At 61.2% G+C, this 12,523-nt stretch overlaps 1 protein-coding gene across 2 annotated transcripts; it reads right to left on the reverse strand.

Annotated features, from left to right (window-relative positions):
* Positions 1-341: 341 nt before the first annotated feature.
* On the reverse strand, positions 342-8,169 carry CDC42EP1 (CDC42 effector protein 1). 2 transcript variants are annotated; one of them, XM_079773572.1, is made up of 3 exons: positions 7,837-8,169; positions 2,468-3,197; positions 342-1,555 (listed from the first exon to the last, which is right to left on the reverse strand). In XM_079773572.1, exons 2-3 carry the CDS (start codon positions 2,928-2,930, stop codon positions 891-893), a joined length of 1,128 nt encoding a protein of 375 aa, XP_079629698.1. In that variant the 5' UTR covers positions 2,931-3,197; positions 7,837-8,169; the 3' UTR covers positions 342-890. The 2 variants fall into 2 exon arrangements, with proteins under 2 accessions (XP_079629698.1, XP_079629699.1); XM_079773573.1 differs by lacking the exon at positions 7,837-8,169 and adding an exon at positions 7,226-7,792.
* Positions 8,170-12,523: the final 4,354 nt, after the last annotated feature.

Here is a 12,523-nt window from a genome sequence, read left to right on the forward strand (position 1 = left end):
CGGAGTTGGGACACACTTCCAAACACCTCTGAGCACCCACTCCCGCCTACCTGGCCCCTGTTATCACCTGGGCAAGTGCCAAGCTGCCGTGTGGGATTGGAGGCGGGTACTGATCCAGGCACCTGGGCCAGGGGCTGTTCCCGGAACTCAGATAAGGGCTCCCACCTGGGGCTCTTATCTCAGGAACATTCCTTCCAGCTGGTTACTCATTACCCTCGTGGCCCCTCCGCGCGCTGGGGGCCCTGAGGGGTCCTTGGCTTCCAGACCCAATGCTGAGGGTGTGGAAGCACGTGGAGCTGACACCGTACTCCCAGGTCCCCACACATCGCGCGGGACACCGCGTATCAAAAAGCTTTTTAATCAGGACCCGGAGGCAGGTCTGGGGTGCACAGGAAGGTGGGGTCACACCTGATTTTACCTCGAGGCTTCAGGGACAAGTGGGGTTTGGGGTGGGCATGTTGGGGAAGCTCCAGGATGAGCCGGGCAGGCGGTCCCTTTGGGAGGAGACAGAGGCCCTGTGTGGTATGCTCCCTACCCCCCACCCAGCAAGGACAGCTTCCCCAGCACAAAGGCCGCACTGTGAGGCTGGCCCTCCAGCCAGTGGGGGCGGGGCCGGAGGCAAGGCCACCGGGTCCGGGTCCGGAGTGGCAGCGGGGGGGGGGGGAAGCAGGTCAGCCCGGCAGGGCCCTCGGAACACCCAGGTCCCAGAACAGGCCTGGCCTTCCTCCCATGTCTGTCCAGCAGAGGCGTGGAGGGTTTGGGGCAACTTAGGTTCTCCGTCCATCATCGGCAGGACCCAGGTGTCGTGAGGGCGAGCTCTGCACCTGGGCTCTTCCTGGGCAGTGAGTGGTCTGAGGCTGGGCGGGGTCCCTGAGCCCACGCTCAGCTGCTCACACCTTGACCTCGTCGTCCTCCTCGGCATCGGCGAACGCGAAGGTGTTTGCTTGCACCGTGCTGGGCACAGGGGCCCGACTGCCTGCCTGGGGTGCCCCCCACTCCTCATCCAGGCTCTCCCAAGAGGCCCGGCCCTGGGGCAGCACCTTCACCAGCTCCTGCCGAGCATCCATCTCCGTGTAGTGGCGGCTGCCCCGGCTGCCACTCCAGCCGGCTCCCCAGTGCCTGCCAGGGGCCATGTCAGCAGGTGCACGGGGACACTCTCCCAGGGGGCTGGCCCTCGCCTCAGCCACTGGGCCAAACCCAGCAGTTACCCCATTGGGGCAGCGTCCACGGGGTGGAGGGCTTGAGGCAGGGGCTGGGGGGCTTGCGGCAGCGGCTGGGGGACTTGCAGCAGCGGCTGGGGGGGTTGCAGCAGCGGCTGGGGGGGTTGCAGCAGGGGCTGGGGCTGGAGTCTCAGCTGCAGAGCCTTCTGAGAGGCTCATGACCCCCAGCAGCTCACTGAGGAGAGACGGCCCAAGGTCGAGGTCCAGGCGGAAGGACTGGAGGGAGTCAGAGCGGCGAAGCTCAGGTTCAGAGGGGAAGGCACTGTCATGGTCTCGGTCACGAGGCTTTTCCGGGCGAGCCACGCGGGAGATAGTGCAGAACCCAGAGTCCAGACCTAGAAAGGAAATGGGAAGCGGGGTCAGAGCTGGGGTCCCTGACCAGCAACTGGGGAGGGGAGAGCCAGGACCAACCCCAGCTTGCTCCGCGCCCTCTCTAGCAAGTCTCTCCCCGATCTGGACTCAGTTCCTCCCACCTTTCCAGTACAGGGATCCCAGTAGTCTCTCATGTGACCCTGGAAGCTGACAACGGACATAATCCTCACCCCCATTTTGCAGATGAAGAAGGTGAGGCTCAGAGGGGAAGGGCTTGACGGGGGCCACAGTCTGATGCGGTAGAACCCAGCCTGGGGCTCAGATCCCCCTCAGTCTCAGTTCCCACTGTGAACTTGGCCATGCCCCTGCTCTCCTGACATGTGGCTGATGGCTGAAGGTGGACCCACCGAATGTGGGCTGGTCACAGTGATGAAACCAGCAGCCAGGGTCTGACTGCCTAGAAGTCACAGACCCAAAAGATGCCCTCCAGAAGTCCAGCCCCTGGCTCCAGCCCTCAGCGGGGTTCTGAGCAGAGACCCACCTGGGGAGCACAGGAGGTAACCGCTGGTGGTGGGGGAAGGCTGCAGGGCAGGGAATGGCCACTAGGTGGCAGCAGGAACCAGAACGCTGGTTCCCAGGTGAGCTGTCCAGGGGCACCAAGACAGCGCCTGCCTCTCCCTCCCTCCCCACCAGGGCAGGGAGGGCCTCTGGCTTCTGTCCATGTGAGTGGTTGTCCAGATTTGTCTGTGTATTTTGGGGAGTGGGCTGGTTCCCACCCTCTGACCCCTCCCCCTCCACGGTCTGGGGTTTTGGGCCTGACCTCCATGGTGATACCAAACTGCTATGGGGAAAAGAGCTCCCTGGGAGGCTTGTTGAACCATTCAACCCTCTGGGTCTCAGCATCGGAAAAACGGGCAAATCACCCAGGTGCTCACCGTAACTGGAGTGGCCGTCCGCGGAGCCGGCAGGGCTGCTGTTGAAGCTGAGCTTGCTCACCACGAGGCTGTCGTAGGCGGCCTGGTTGAGCTGGGGCAGGGAGATGGCGTTCTTGATGATGGGGGAGACGGCGGGCGGAGCAGGCGAGGCTGACGGCGGGGAAGCTATCCGCCGGGGCAGCACCCCGACTCTGCGCACCTGCTGTAGCTTCTTGGCCAGGAAGCTGCGGGGTGAACGGTGGGTGCCCCCCGAGCTGCCCCCGTGGTTGCTGAGGAAGGAGGTGTCGCCAAAGACGTCCCCGCCTCGGCCCACGTGCATGGTGTGCCGGAAGTCCCCGAGTGGCGGGCTGATCATGTCTGCAGTCAGCCGCCTCTTCCCGTGCGAGCTGGACACCCAGCCCACGGGTGAGAGCTTGCCCAGGCTCATGGTGGGCGCTCCTCCGGCCCCCTGGGGGCCCGGCATCAGCTCTGGCAGGTCACAGGTGCTGGTCCATGCCCAGCCGGGGCCTGGGACGGGCGGGGGGTCCGTGGCAGTTCCCTCCTTCTCGGTGTCAGGGGTGGACGGAGGCTGCTCCTGTTTTCCTAAGGTGCGGCCCCCAAATGCTGAGGCTGTGGGGGGCCCATGGCCGGTCTCTCCCTGAGGCCTGGCTCCTGGCCCCGTGCAGATGTTCTGTCCAAGAACAGGGTAGGCACGCCTTGTGGACAGCCCCTCTCCCGCCCAGCTGGAGACCTGAGAGAAAGAGAGAAAGGGGATGGTGGGCCTGGGGACCCTGGGCCAAATAAGAAACGCCAAAGAGCCCTGACCGGTTTGGCTCAGTGGATAGAGCGTCGGCCTGCGGACTGAAAGGTCCCGGGTTCGATTCCGGTCAAGGGCATGTACCTTGGTTGCGGGCACATCCCAGTAGGAAGTGTGCAGGAGGCAGCTGATCGATGTTTCTCTCTCATCGACGTTTCTAGCTCTCTATCCCTCTCCCTCTCTGTAAAAAATCAATAAAATATATTAAAAAAAAAGGAACGCCAAAGAGAATACGCTGACAGCCGACAACAGGGGTGGGGAGCCCCAACAAAGTGCTGACACACACAGAGGAGGACACACGGGGGCGTCCGCGGACAGGAAACTGAAGCGCAGGCCAAACTGAACCGAGACAGACATCAGGGCTGGGGTTGCCTTGGAGCAGGTATGGACTGGGAGCACCAAAGCTCACAGAGCTGTACACGTACAGTGTGTATGGCCGTTCCACAGGGCCCATTTATGAAGCACCTACTACGTGCCCACGACATGTTCATCGCGCATTTAACTCACTCAGCTGCCCTGAGGGGGCGCTACAGTAGAGGGGAGAAACGAAGCCAACGAAGTGAAGTGACTTACCCGAGGCTACGCGGGAGGAAATGGTGACGCGGGGCCCCCTCAACCCAGATCCCTTGAACCCCAAGCCACACTGCCTCCCGCGGGCAGGTTGAGCAAGGCACCTCCCTTCTCTGCAGGTTCAATTGTCTGCCAGTCCGAGGGGCCGGGAGGGGGGGTGCCCGGCAGAGCCTTTGTGAATGGCCGTGTAAACAGCCCACGCGGAGGTTCCGAAGGACCCTCCGCCTTCAAGGTGCTTCCTGAGAGAAGGATCCTGTGCTCAAACGTGGCTTTTTCCAGATGTCTCCTGCCGGCCCGAGGCGCGGAGGAGGCCGGCAGGAAGGGACTCTGTCATCGTTTGTCACAGTGATGTCGGAGCCTTGTCACCAGGGAACGAGTTTAGGAAAAGCTCAGCTGGCGCCCAAAGCTAGGACTCCTTGCCCACTGCCTCCCCTCCGGATCTCACCACAGCCCCAGTCTTCTCGGGACTCCTCTCGGTCCGACCCTGTCCCTGCTAGGATCTTAGAAGGTGCCGGCTGACGGGCACCCAGGGGCCTCTGGTCCCACCTCCGTCTTCCTGGGGCCCAGAGAAGGCCACGCTTGCTCAAGGTCACATGAAGAGAGCCAGTCGAGACTTGAACTCGGAGCCTCTGACTCACAGAGCCTTTGACGGGCTCCCGGAGCCCGGTCTTGTCTCCCCAGGTTGGCAGCACACGCGGAGGGTGGGGCACCTGTCTGGCTTTTCCGGCCTTCCTCCTTCCCAGCACCCAGCTTGGTCTCTGCACGTGGCAAGTGCTAAACCAATACCGGTTTAATCAGATCTTTGTGCCACAGGATAACCTTCGTGCTACAAGATCACCCCTTCCGAGTGAGGGTACGTGGGGAATTCAGTGGCCTCACCATGCGTCCTTGGGCAAGTCACTTACCTCCAGGTGCCTGGGACCTCAGCTGACAAAAGCTGATAATAATCTTTAGCAAGAACACCTAGATCTGAGTCTCAACTTTTTTTTTTTCTTCCAACTTTGCTGCCACCTCCAAGCATAAAAATCTCAATACTGCCCTTTGAATGTTATTTGAAATTCAAAATAGGTTAAATAACAAGATAAAAACAAAGGCGGCCATAAAACAAAGCTTGCTTTGTTTTCGGACTACATTCTCTTTCCTTCCCACCATCTGATCCTCCCCCAACCCTAACTCCTCCCCTGGGGGGGGGGGTGTTCTGAATCATCCCTTTCCCTGGCACCCCTGGCACCAAGAAGCCCGCGTGGAATGTTTGCTGTGGCTGTGAGGCCCGCTGCAGTTGGCCAACCATTACGTGATGTCATCTGATTCTCCAACAGCCCCGAGAGCTAAGGGTCAGCCCACCTCACAGGGAGGGCCGGGGTTCGAGGGCAGGGGCTTGGCCAAGGTCACAGGGCAGGGACATGGCACAGGCCAGGTTTGCCTGCTCTGCAGACGAGGGATGAATGTCTGGAAGAAGAAACTGGGGTGGGGGGATCATCCTGAAATGTCGTGTGGAGGGGTTACTGTGTCTGCTACGTGGCCACAGCCACTTCTCTCCTAGCCCCCCACAGCTTCCTGGCTTCTTTCTTTCTTTAAATATATTGTTATTGATTTCAGAAAGGAAGGAAGAGGGAGAGAAAGAGAGAGAGAGAAACATCAATGATGAGAGAGAATCATTGACTGGCTGCCTCCTGCATGACCCCTACTGGGGATCGAGTCCACAACCCGAGCATGTGCCCGTGACCGGAATCGAACCTGGGACCCTTCAGTCCGCAGGCCGACGCTCTATCCACTGAGCCAAACCGGCGAGGGCCTTCCTGGCTTCTTGAGGCAGCTGCTCCTCTCAGCCAAAGGGGCTCCCGCCAAACCCCCGTGGCCACTGTGACTTACTTGGGAGACCAGCCTGTCCCCTAATCTTGTGATGACCCCACCTCCCAATGCCTCTGGGCCCCTCCTGCCACTGCAGTAGGGAGACCCTGCCATGCTGTGGGCCAAGGGCAGGACACTGATACTGGGGAGCTGTTTTTCCCACGTGGAAAACAACAGCCCTGAGGCCGGCCCCTCCCGGGAGCGCTGTAAGAGGGGGAGGGGTAGCAATCAAACCCAGACACTGGGCCAGGGTCGCTCTAGGTTCAGACCCAACATCCTTATACTGACTTCTCTCATTCTGGGGACTCGTGGTGGCAGCTGTTCGGCACTCGATGCTGACCACATGGCATTGCTGGCACTTGGGGTGCCCCGCCTGGCCCGGGAGTAAGCAGGGCTCTGGGTGTCCTGGTACAAGTCCTACCTGCCTTCACGAGCCTTGGAATACTACCTGCTAAGGGTCACAACATCCATTTCACAGATGAAGAAACAAGATCCAGAAGGGAATTAGCTTGCCCGGGGCCACAGAGCAGAAAAAGCGGAGTGGCTGGGAGCTTCCCAGGATTCAACCAACATCAGCAGTTAAGTGCCAGGGGAGGGGTGGAGACTCCCGGGGTGTGAGGGAGGGTTGGAGGAGACCCTGGCCAGCCCCCCAGCCTGGGAAGGGCATGTCTGGGAGGCAGGCGGCTCAGTTCTATACATTCAGGCAAGACTGGTCACCACGCAGCCTCGGGGTCCCAGGAATCTCCTACAGAGGAGAGTCAGGCCCAAGCACATGGTAGGAGGTTACTCAATGGTGGTAATGACCGCAAAGACAAGGTTTGAGGCCCCAGGCAGGGACCGTGTATCAGGAGCGGCCAATAGGGGCCGCTGTGGAGACACATGTGGTTGAAGGAGGCCCGGAGCGCGTCTGGATGCGGGGGCGGCAGAGGCGAGCTCGGGGGCGGCCGCACTCCGCACTCGGGCGCTCACCTAAGAGTCACCAGGCTGCGGGGTCGGCCAGCCGCGCTACCTCGCATCCTGGAGGCCAGGCGCGTGCACCAGCCCCCTCCCTGCTGGGTGACGCCACGCCAGCCGATGGACGGCGGGACCCTATCTGGGTTAGGGCCCCTGGAATAGGGGGCAAACTCCGGGGTTGGGGGTGGGGAGGTGGGGGGTAGGAGGGAGGTTGGCTTCTCAAAGGCCATCCGTTTCTAGGTGGAGAGACGTGGAAACTGAGGCCAGAAAAGAGTAGCAAGCTGTCTGAAGTCTCAGCGGGGACCCGGGCTGGGAGCGAAGTGTGTGTGTGTGTGTGTGTGTGTGTGTGTGTGTGTGTGTAGGGGAGTCGCTTCTAGCCCCACCACCCCAAGTTAGAGCCAAGTCAGTCCTCCCTGGGCGAGGGGGAGGCTGCGGGCCGACACCCACAGACCTGGTGCCGTCCCCGCGCGTTCCGTGCCGCGGGCGCCCCCAGGTCGGCCCCTGGGCCTCCCGGAGCCAGCTTCCCCGTCTAGACGGCGGGCTTCAGACTCCGCGGGGCTGGCGCGGTGGGGACCGGGGCAGAGTACCTCGAGGGCAGCGGGCCTGGAGGTCCGGGAAGACTTCAGACATAAAACATGCCTCCGGGGCAGCGGCTAGAAGGCGGAGGGTCGCTCCCGGGGGTGGGAAGGGGACAGCCGGCTGCCGGGGCTGCTTGGCCGGAGGGGAACCGGACGGGATGACCTCATCCGCTGCTCGGCCTGGAATGCAGCGGTTGGGGAGGGGGCAGGGTGCTCCGTCCATCTCCCCGGCGCTCCCCCCGTTTCCCGCTCTCCGCGCCGGCCTCGAGGAGCCCGGCATTCCGACACACGGCCCCCTCCCCGTCCCTTCCCTTCCCAGGCAGGAAGGCGCTTAGACGGCCCTCTCTCTGCTCGCCCCCTCCTCCTGCCACCCCGTGCGCCGTTCCCCCCAAATCTCTGCCCCTCTCCTCCAGCCGGGAACACGGCTAAACCACCCCAAATGTGCAGTGTCCCCGCGCTGCCCCATGCCCAGCGCTCCAGGCCTTCCTGGTGGCACCCGGGCGCCCGCCCCCGCCCCGGCCCGGAGAGCCTAGGAGGGTGCAGAGTCTCGGGGCGCCGGGTCCCCCCGCCGCGTCCCGCCCACCCGGGGCCCGGGGACCTGCGGGCCGGCTCGCGGTTACCTTCTCTCCGCGCCCTGGGGCTGCGGGCGGGAGCGGACGCGGTGGCAGCGACGGCGGTGGCGGTGGCGGTGGCGGCGGCGCGTCCCGGCGCGCAGCTGGGGCGAGTCGCTGGGCCGGTCTGCGCCGCCCTGGCTGCGGGCTCCTCCGGCTGGCTCCCGGGCGGGGGCGGGGTGTGGGCGCGCGCCCTCCTCCCGCTCCCTCCTCCCGCCCGCGGGCGGGGCCGGCCCCCTCGGGGCCCCTCCCGGGCACCCAGCACGCCGCCCCAGCGGCGGCCAGAGCTGGAGGGGGAGTGGCGGGGGCGCCAGGCCAGCCGTCCCGGCAGGAGGAGCCGGGGAATGTGCGGGTTGTCCGGGCTGGCCAACTCGGGTCGTCTGCAGCCAAGCCCTCCCTGCCGCTCTGTGCGTGACCCAGGGGCACTCTGCCCTAGGCGACTCCCTCCTGGGCTCTCCAGCCACTTCCTGCGGGCGTTGGGGGAGCCGGGATGCCTGACCTCGGAGGCCTTGAATGCCAGAGACCAGCTTAGGCCTTGAGTTCTACCAGCTGGGGTGGCCACTCCCTTTCTCCCATTCCTTTCAATCCTATAGAGGCCCCACAGGTGCCAGGGCACGGACTTGAGCCAGACTGGGGACAGGCCATGCAGGCCAGAGAGGGGTGTGGTCTGGTGGGGTGGTCTCAATAACATGGACCCTGAAACCCAGCGGCGCGCCTTCCTATTCTGCCCGGGCCGTGACTGACCTCTTCTGAGCCTTTGTTTCCCTACCTGTAAAATGGGATGATAAAAGCAGGCAGGCGGCATCAGCTGCTGTTACTAAGGGCTCTGCCCTGTCAGCACCTGGGAGGCTGGCTGAGCAGGTAAATGAGATCACACCCCAGATGGATGGGTCAGAAAGCTGGACTGAGCACCCTCCCCGGCCCCTGAGGTCAGGGGGTCTGCTGTGCACAGGGCCCCGTGCTATCCTCAAGGAGGGAGAGATCTCTGACTCCCGCTTCATGTTTTTTTTTGTGTTCCCCTCTGCTGCTGCTCGGGACTGTGAGCTTCAAGGAAGTCCTGGGCGCTGTCCTTGCACAGAGACCCCACCAGGCTCTCAGGAGAGGACACTGAGGTCACCAGAAGAGGCAATACTGAGTTAAACTGCAAGGGATACATGGGCAAAGGGAAGGGCAGTGGAGGTGCCCACACACCTGGCAGGAGAGAGCGCCAGCCAAGGATCCCCAGGAAGGAGGCAGGCGTGGCTGGAGGAAGTGGTCTGAGCACCGACCGACCTGGCTGGGGACGAGGAGCCCTGTGTACCCACAGGTGGAGGGTGGAGGAGACAGAGACGGGTGTGTGCAGAGTGCTGGGCTTTTTCATTGTCTTCCTGAATCCTCCTGCTGGCCACCAGGGGAGAGGGTTACTTGCACAACTGGAAAATGGGGAAACCGAGGCACGAAGAACTCCAGCACTTGCTCAAGTGGCACAGGGGTACGACTGAGGCTCCAGTCTGTGAGCTCTTTCCCTGGGGTCAGGCTTTGTCTCAGGAAGGATCGGGGATAGTCCCAGAGGTGCCGAAGAGCAGGGTGAGGGAGGAGGGGGGCTGTGCCTGAGAGGCAGGGACCAGTGGTGGTGGGCACAGTCAGGGGCTGGGAGAGAAACTGGGCCAGGTCTGAGGGGTTAACGCCTCCCTCACTGAGGCAGGGATCGGACCAGCAGGCAGCGTGATCAGGTGTGCGGTTTTTTTTTTTTTTTTTAAATCCTCACCCGAGGATATTTTTCCATTGCTTTTTAGAGAGTGGAAGAGAGAAGGAAAGACGGAGAGAAATATCCATGTGAGAGAAACACATCGATTGGTTGCCTCCTGCACTCACCCTGACCAGGTCCCAGGCTGGGGAGGAGCCTGCAACCCAGGTACGTGCCCTTGACCATAATCGAACCCGGGACCTTTCGGTCTGCAGGCTGACGCTCTATCCACTGAGCCAAACCGGCTAGGGCAGGTGTGCGTTTGAAAGCCCTTGCGTGAGCACAGAATGGACTGGGAGGACGGTGACAGAAGCAGGGACTACTAATAGCAGTAGTAATACCAGCATATGTTGAGCATCAATGCCTACCTGGCCCTACAGCCTCCTCTATGCGTCACCACATTTAATCCTCATGAGCGCCCCATCGGGTCTGCACTGCCTGCCACCGTGTCCCTTTTGCAGAGAAATTAAGTGACTTGCCCAAAGCCGCTCGCTGCGGCAGGATGTCCGTACTTCCTGGTTTGCTCAGTACAGTTCCAGATGATGCCTACTGTCCCAGCGAAATATTAATAGCACTTCCTTTCACTCTCAAAGGTGATCTGGTTAGACAATACATTACATGTCACTCTAGTCAGAGGGTCCTCAGAGTGGCTGGCAAAGGAAGGGTTTGCTGAGATGCCAGAGGCTCAGCACCCAAATGCTGGCCATTGGCTTCCCAGCCATTGTGTGACCGTGGGCAAGGCACTGAGCCTCTCTGAGCCTCAAGTTTCTTGTCTATAAAATGGGCACAATTCCAGTGCAGATATTGGCTACTTGTGGGTATCTACTACTTCCTGTGAGCCCCAGAGAAACAGCTAAGAAAGTGGCCTTAACAAAAATGGTTACACCCTGCCACACCCTCACTCCGTCCTCTTTAGCTCTGGTCCGGGGGTGGGCAGGGGACCTTCCTACTATGCGTCAGACACTTGTCTGTTAGCTCACCGTGAGGCAACCTGTGAGTCAGGAATTCTGTGCCCCACTTTCCAGATGGGTAAACTGAGGCTGAGAGGCGCTCTCATCCCCCGTTTCCGGATAGGAGTACCTCTCCAGGTAGGCTGCGTTCCTGTTCCTGGCTCCACTCTTCATTTAAGGATCAACTCAGTTTTTCCCTCTGGAAAATGGGAGAACGGGAGGGTCTGGGCATCCCTAGGAAGGACGTAGGGATGGGCAATCCCCATTTTCCATGGTTTCCTCCTCCCCCAATGTCCTGTGGTCCCCCTCCTTCCCCTGAGGCTGTGCACAGGAACGCAGGGGTTAACCCTGGCAGAGCTGTGATCACGGAGCAGAATGCAGAACAAATGCCTGCCAGCTGGGGCCTGGGAGCTGAGAGGTGGGACTGGCTGCCCGGAGCCAGGAGCCCCCATCCCCTTGTCCAAGAGGAATGAGGTCCCTCAGGCCATAGTCACAGAACTCAGCTGCCCCCTCCACTCTCCCCTGAGGCTGGGTGGGCCGAGGCATGGGGCTTATGGGAAGGAGGCAGTTTCTGGGCCGAAGTCCCCTGTGGAGCTAAGATGAAGGGGGCAGGGCACAGCTAGAGAGGAACTTCCCCCTTGGGGACCCAGGAATGCCAGTGGCTGTCCACCAGGCTCCAGGGAGGTTTGGAGTGGGAGCCTTGAGCTGAGCGAGTTGCCTTGGCCACGCCCACCAGCCCCCCGCCCCGCCCTAGGGAGCAGGCACCCTTCCCACCCCAAAGTCTGGCTGGGCTTTTGGTCAGTTTATCATCTGCCCATTGATTTCTCTGCCCAGTCCTCTACCGCATACGTGTCCATCCACCCCCAGATGCAATTGCTAATCCATCATCTACCTTGCCACATGCCTATGTATTCATCTACCCACCCCTCTACCCATCCCTTTATCTACCTCCTTACCCATCCACCTATTGACCTATGACCCACCCATTCAATCATCTAACCACTTACCCACCCCTCGGTTGACCCACTGTTTACAGCCCTGTCCATCCATCCATTCACTCCCACCCATCCATCCACCCGCACACCCATGTCCCTTTCCACCCGCATCCATTTTACCTACCTACACATCCACCCACCCACTCTATCCATTCGGCATTCCTTGAGCTGCTGCCCACACCTGCCCACCTAACCCCCTTCTTGACCCCCCACGATTCACCCACTCATTTCCCTGTCCATCCCGTAATGCTCTTCCATGGGCTCACACCTGGCCTCTGCTGACCCGTGCTCCATGCCCTCACTTTTCTCACGCGCAGAAACCTGCTCGCCTTCCTCGGCGGCTCACCCTTGGGCAAAACCTCCTTGAAGGCTGCTTTGAAACGTCACCTCCTCCTGGAGGCCCTCCTTCAGAGTGAGCCTCTCACCAGCACCTGGTCCGTTCTCTCTATTGGCATCTGTTGCCCTGGGCAGTTGTCAACGAGATGGTGATGCCTGTGGTCCGGGCATGTCTGGGGAATGAATGGTCACGGCCAACATAGGAAGGGGGTCCTTGTCCCCTAAACTGACTGCAACCACCATGAGGCCAGGTGCGTTCCTCCTGGGACCACTCCATGGACACTTCCATGGGCTGGATTCCTGGCCGAGGCTCAGCCATGCCGGGCATTGCGGGGGGGGGGGGGGGGGCGCGGGGGGAGTGCAGGGTTTCTCCGTGAGGGTTGCGCTGCGGTCGAGTTCCCAGCTAGGGGAGACAGGCAGTGGGCTAGGGGGCTACCCCTCATGCTCCCACCTCTATGACCCAACATGCATTTGCAGTCAGACAACCCCAAGTTCAAACCCTGTCTTTGCCTCTCATTAGCAGAGTGACCCTGGACAAGCCACTTCCTCGCCTGGGCCTCGTTTGCATCGTCTGTGATGAGACATGAAGTTCACTGCCTGACCTGTGGTTAACGGTCAAGGAAGGCTAGCTATTATTATCACTATTGTTATCATTTTCCTTCCCCCAGGGGGTGAGTTCACTTAACACA

This window comes from Cnephaeus nilssonii (assembly GCF_951640355.1).
Source record: "Cnephaeus nilssonii genome assembly, chromosome: 6".
NCBI classification, from domain to species: Eukaryota; Metazoa; Chordata; class Mammalia; order Chiroptera; family Vespertilionidae; genus Cnephaeus; species Cnephaeus nilssonii.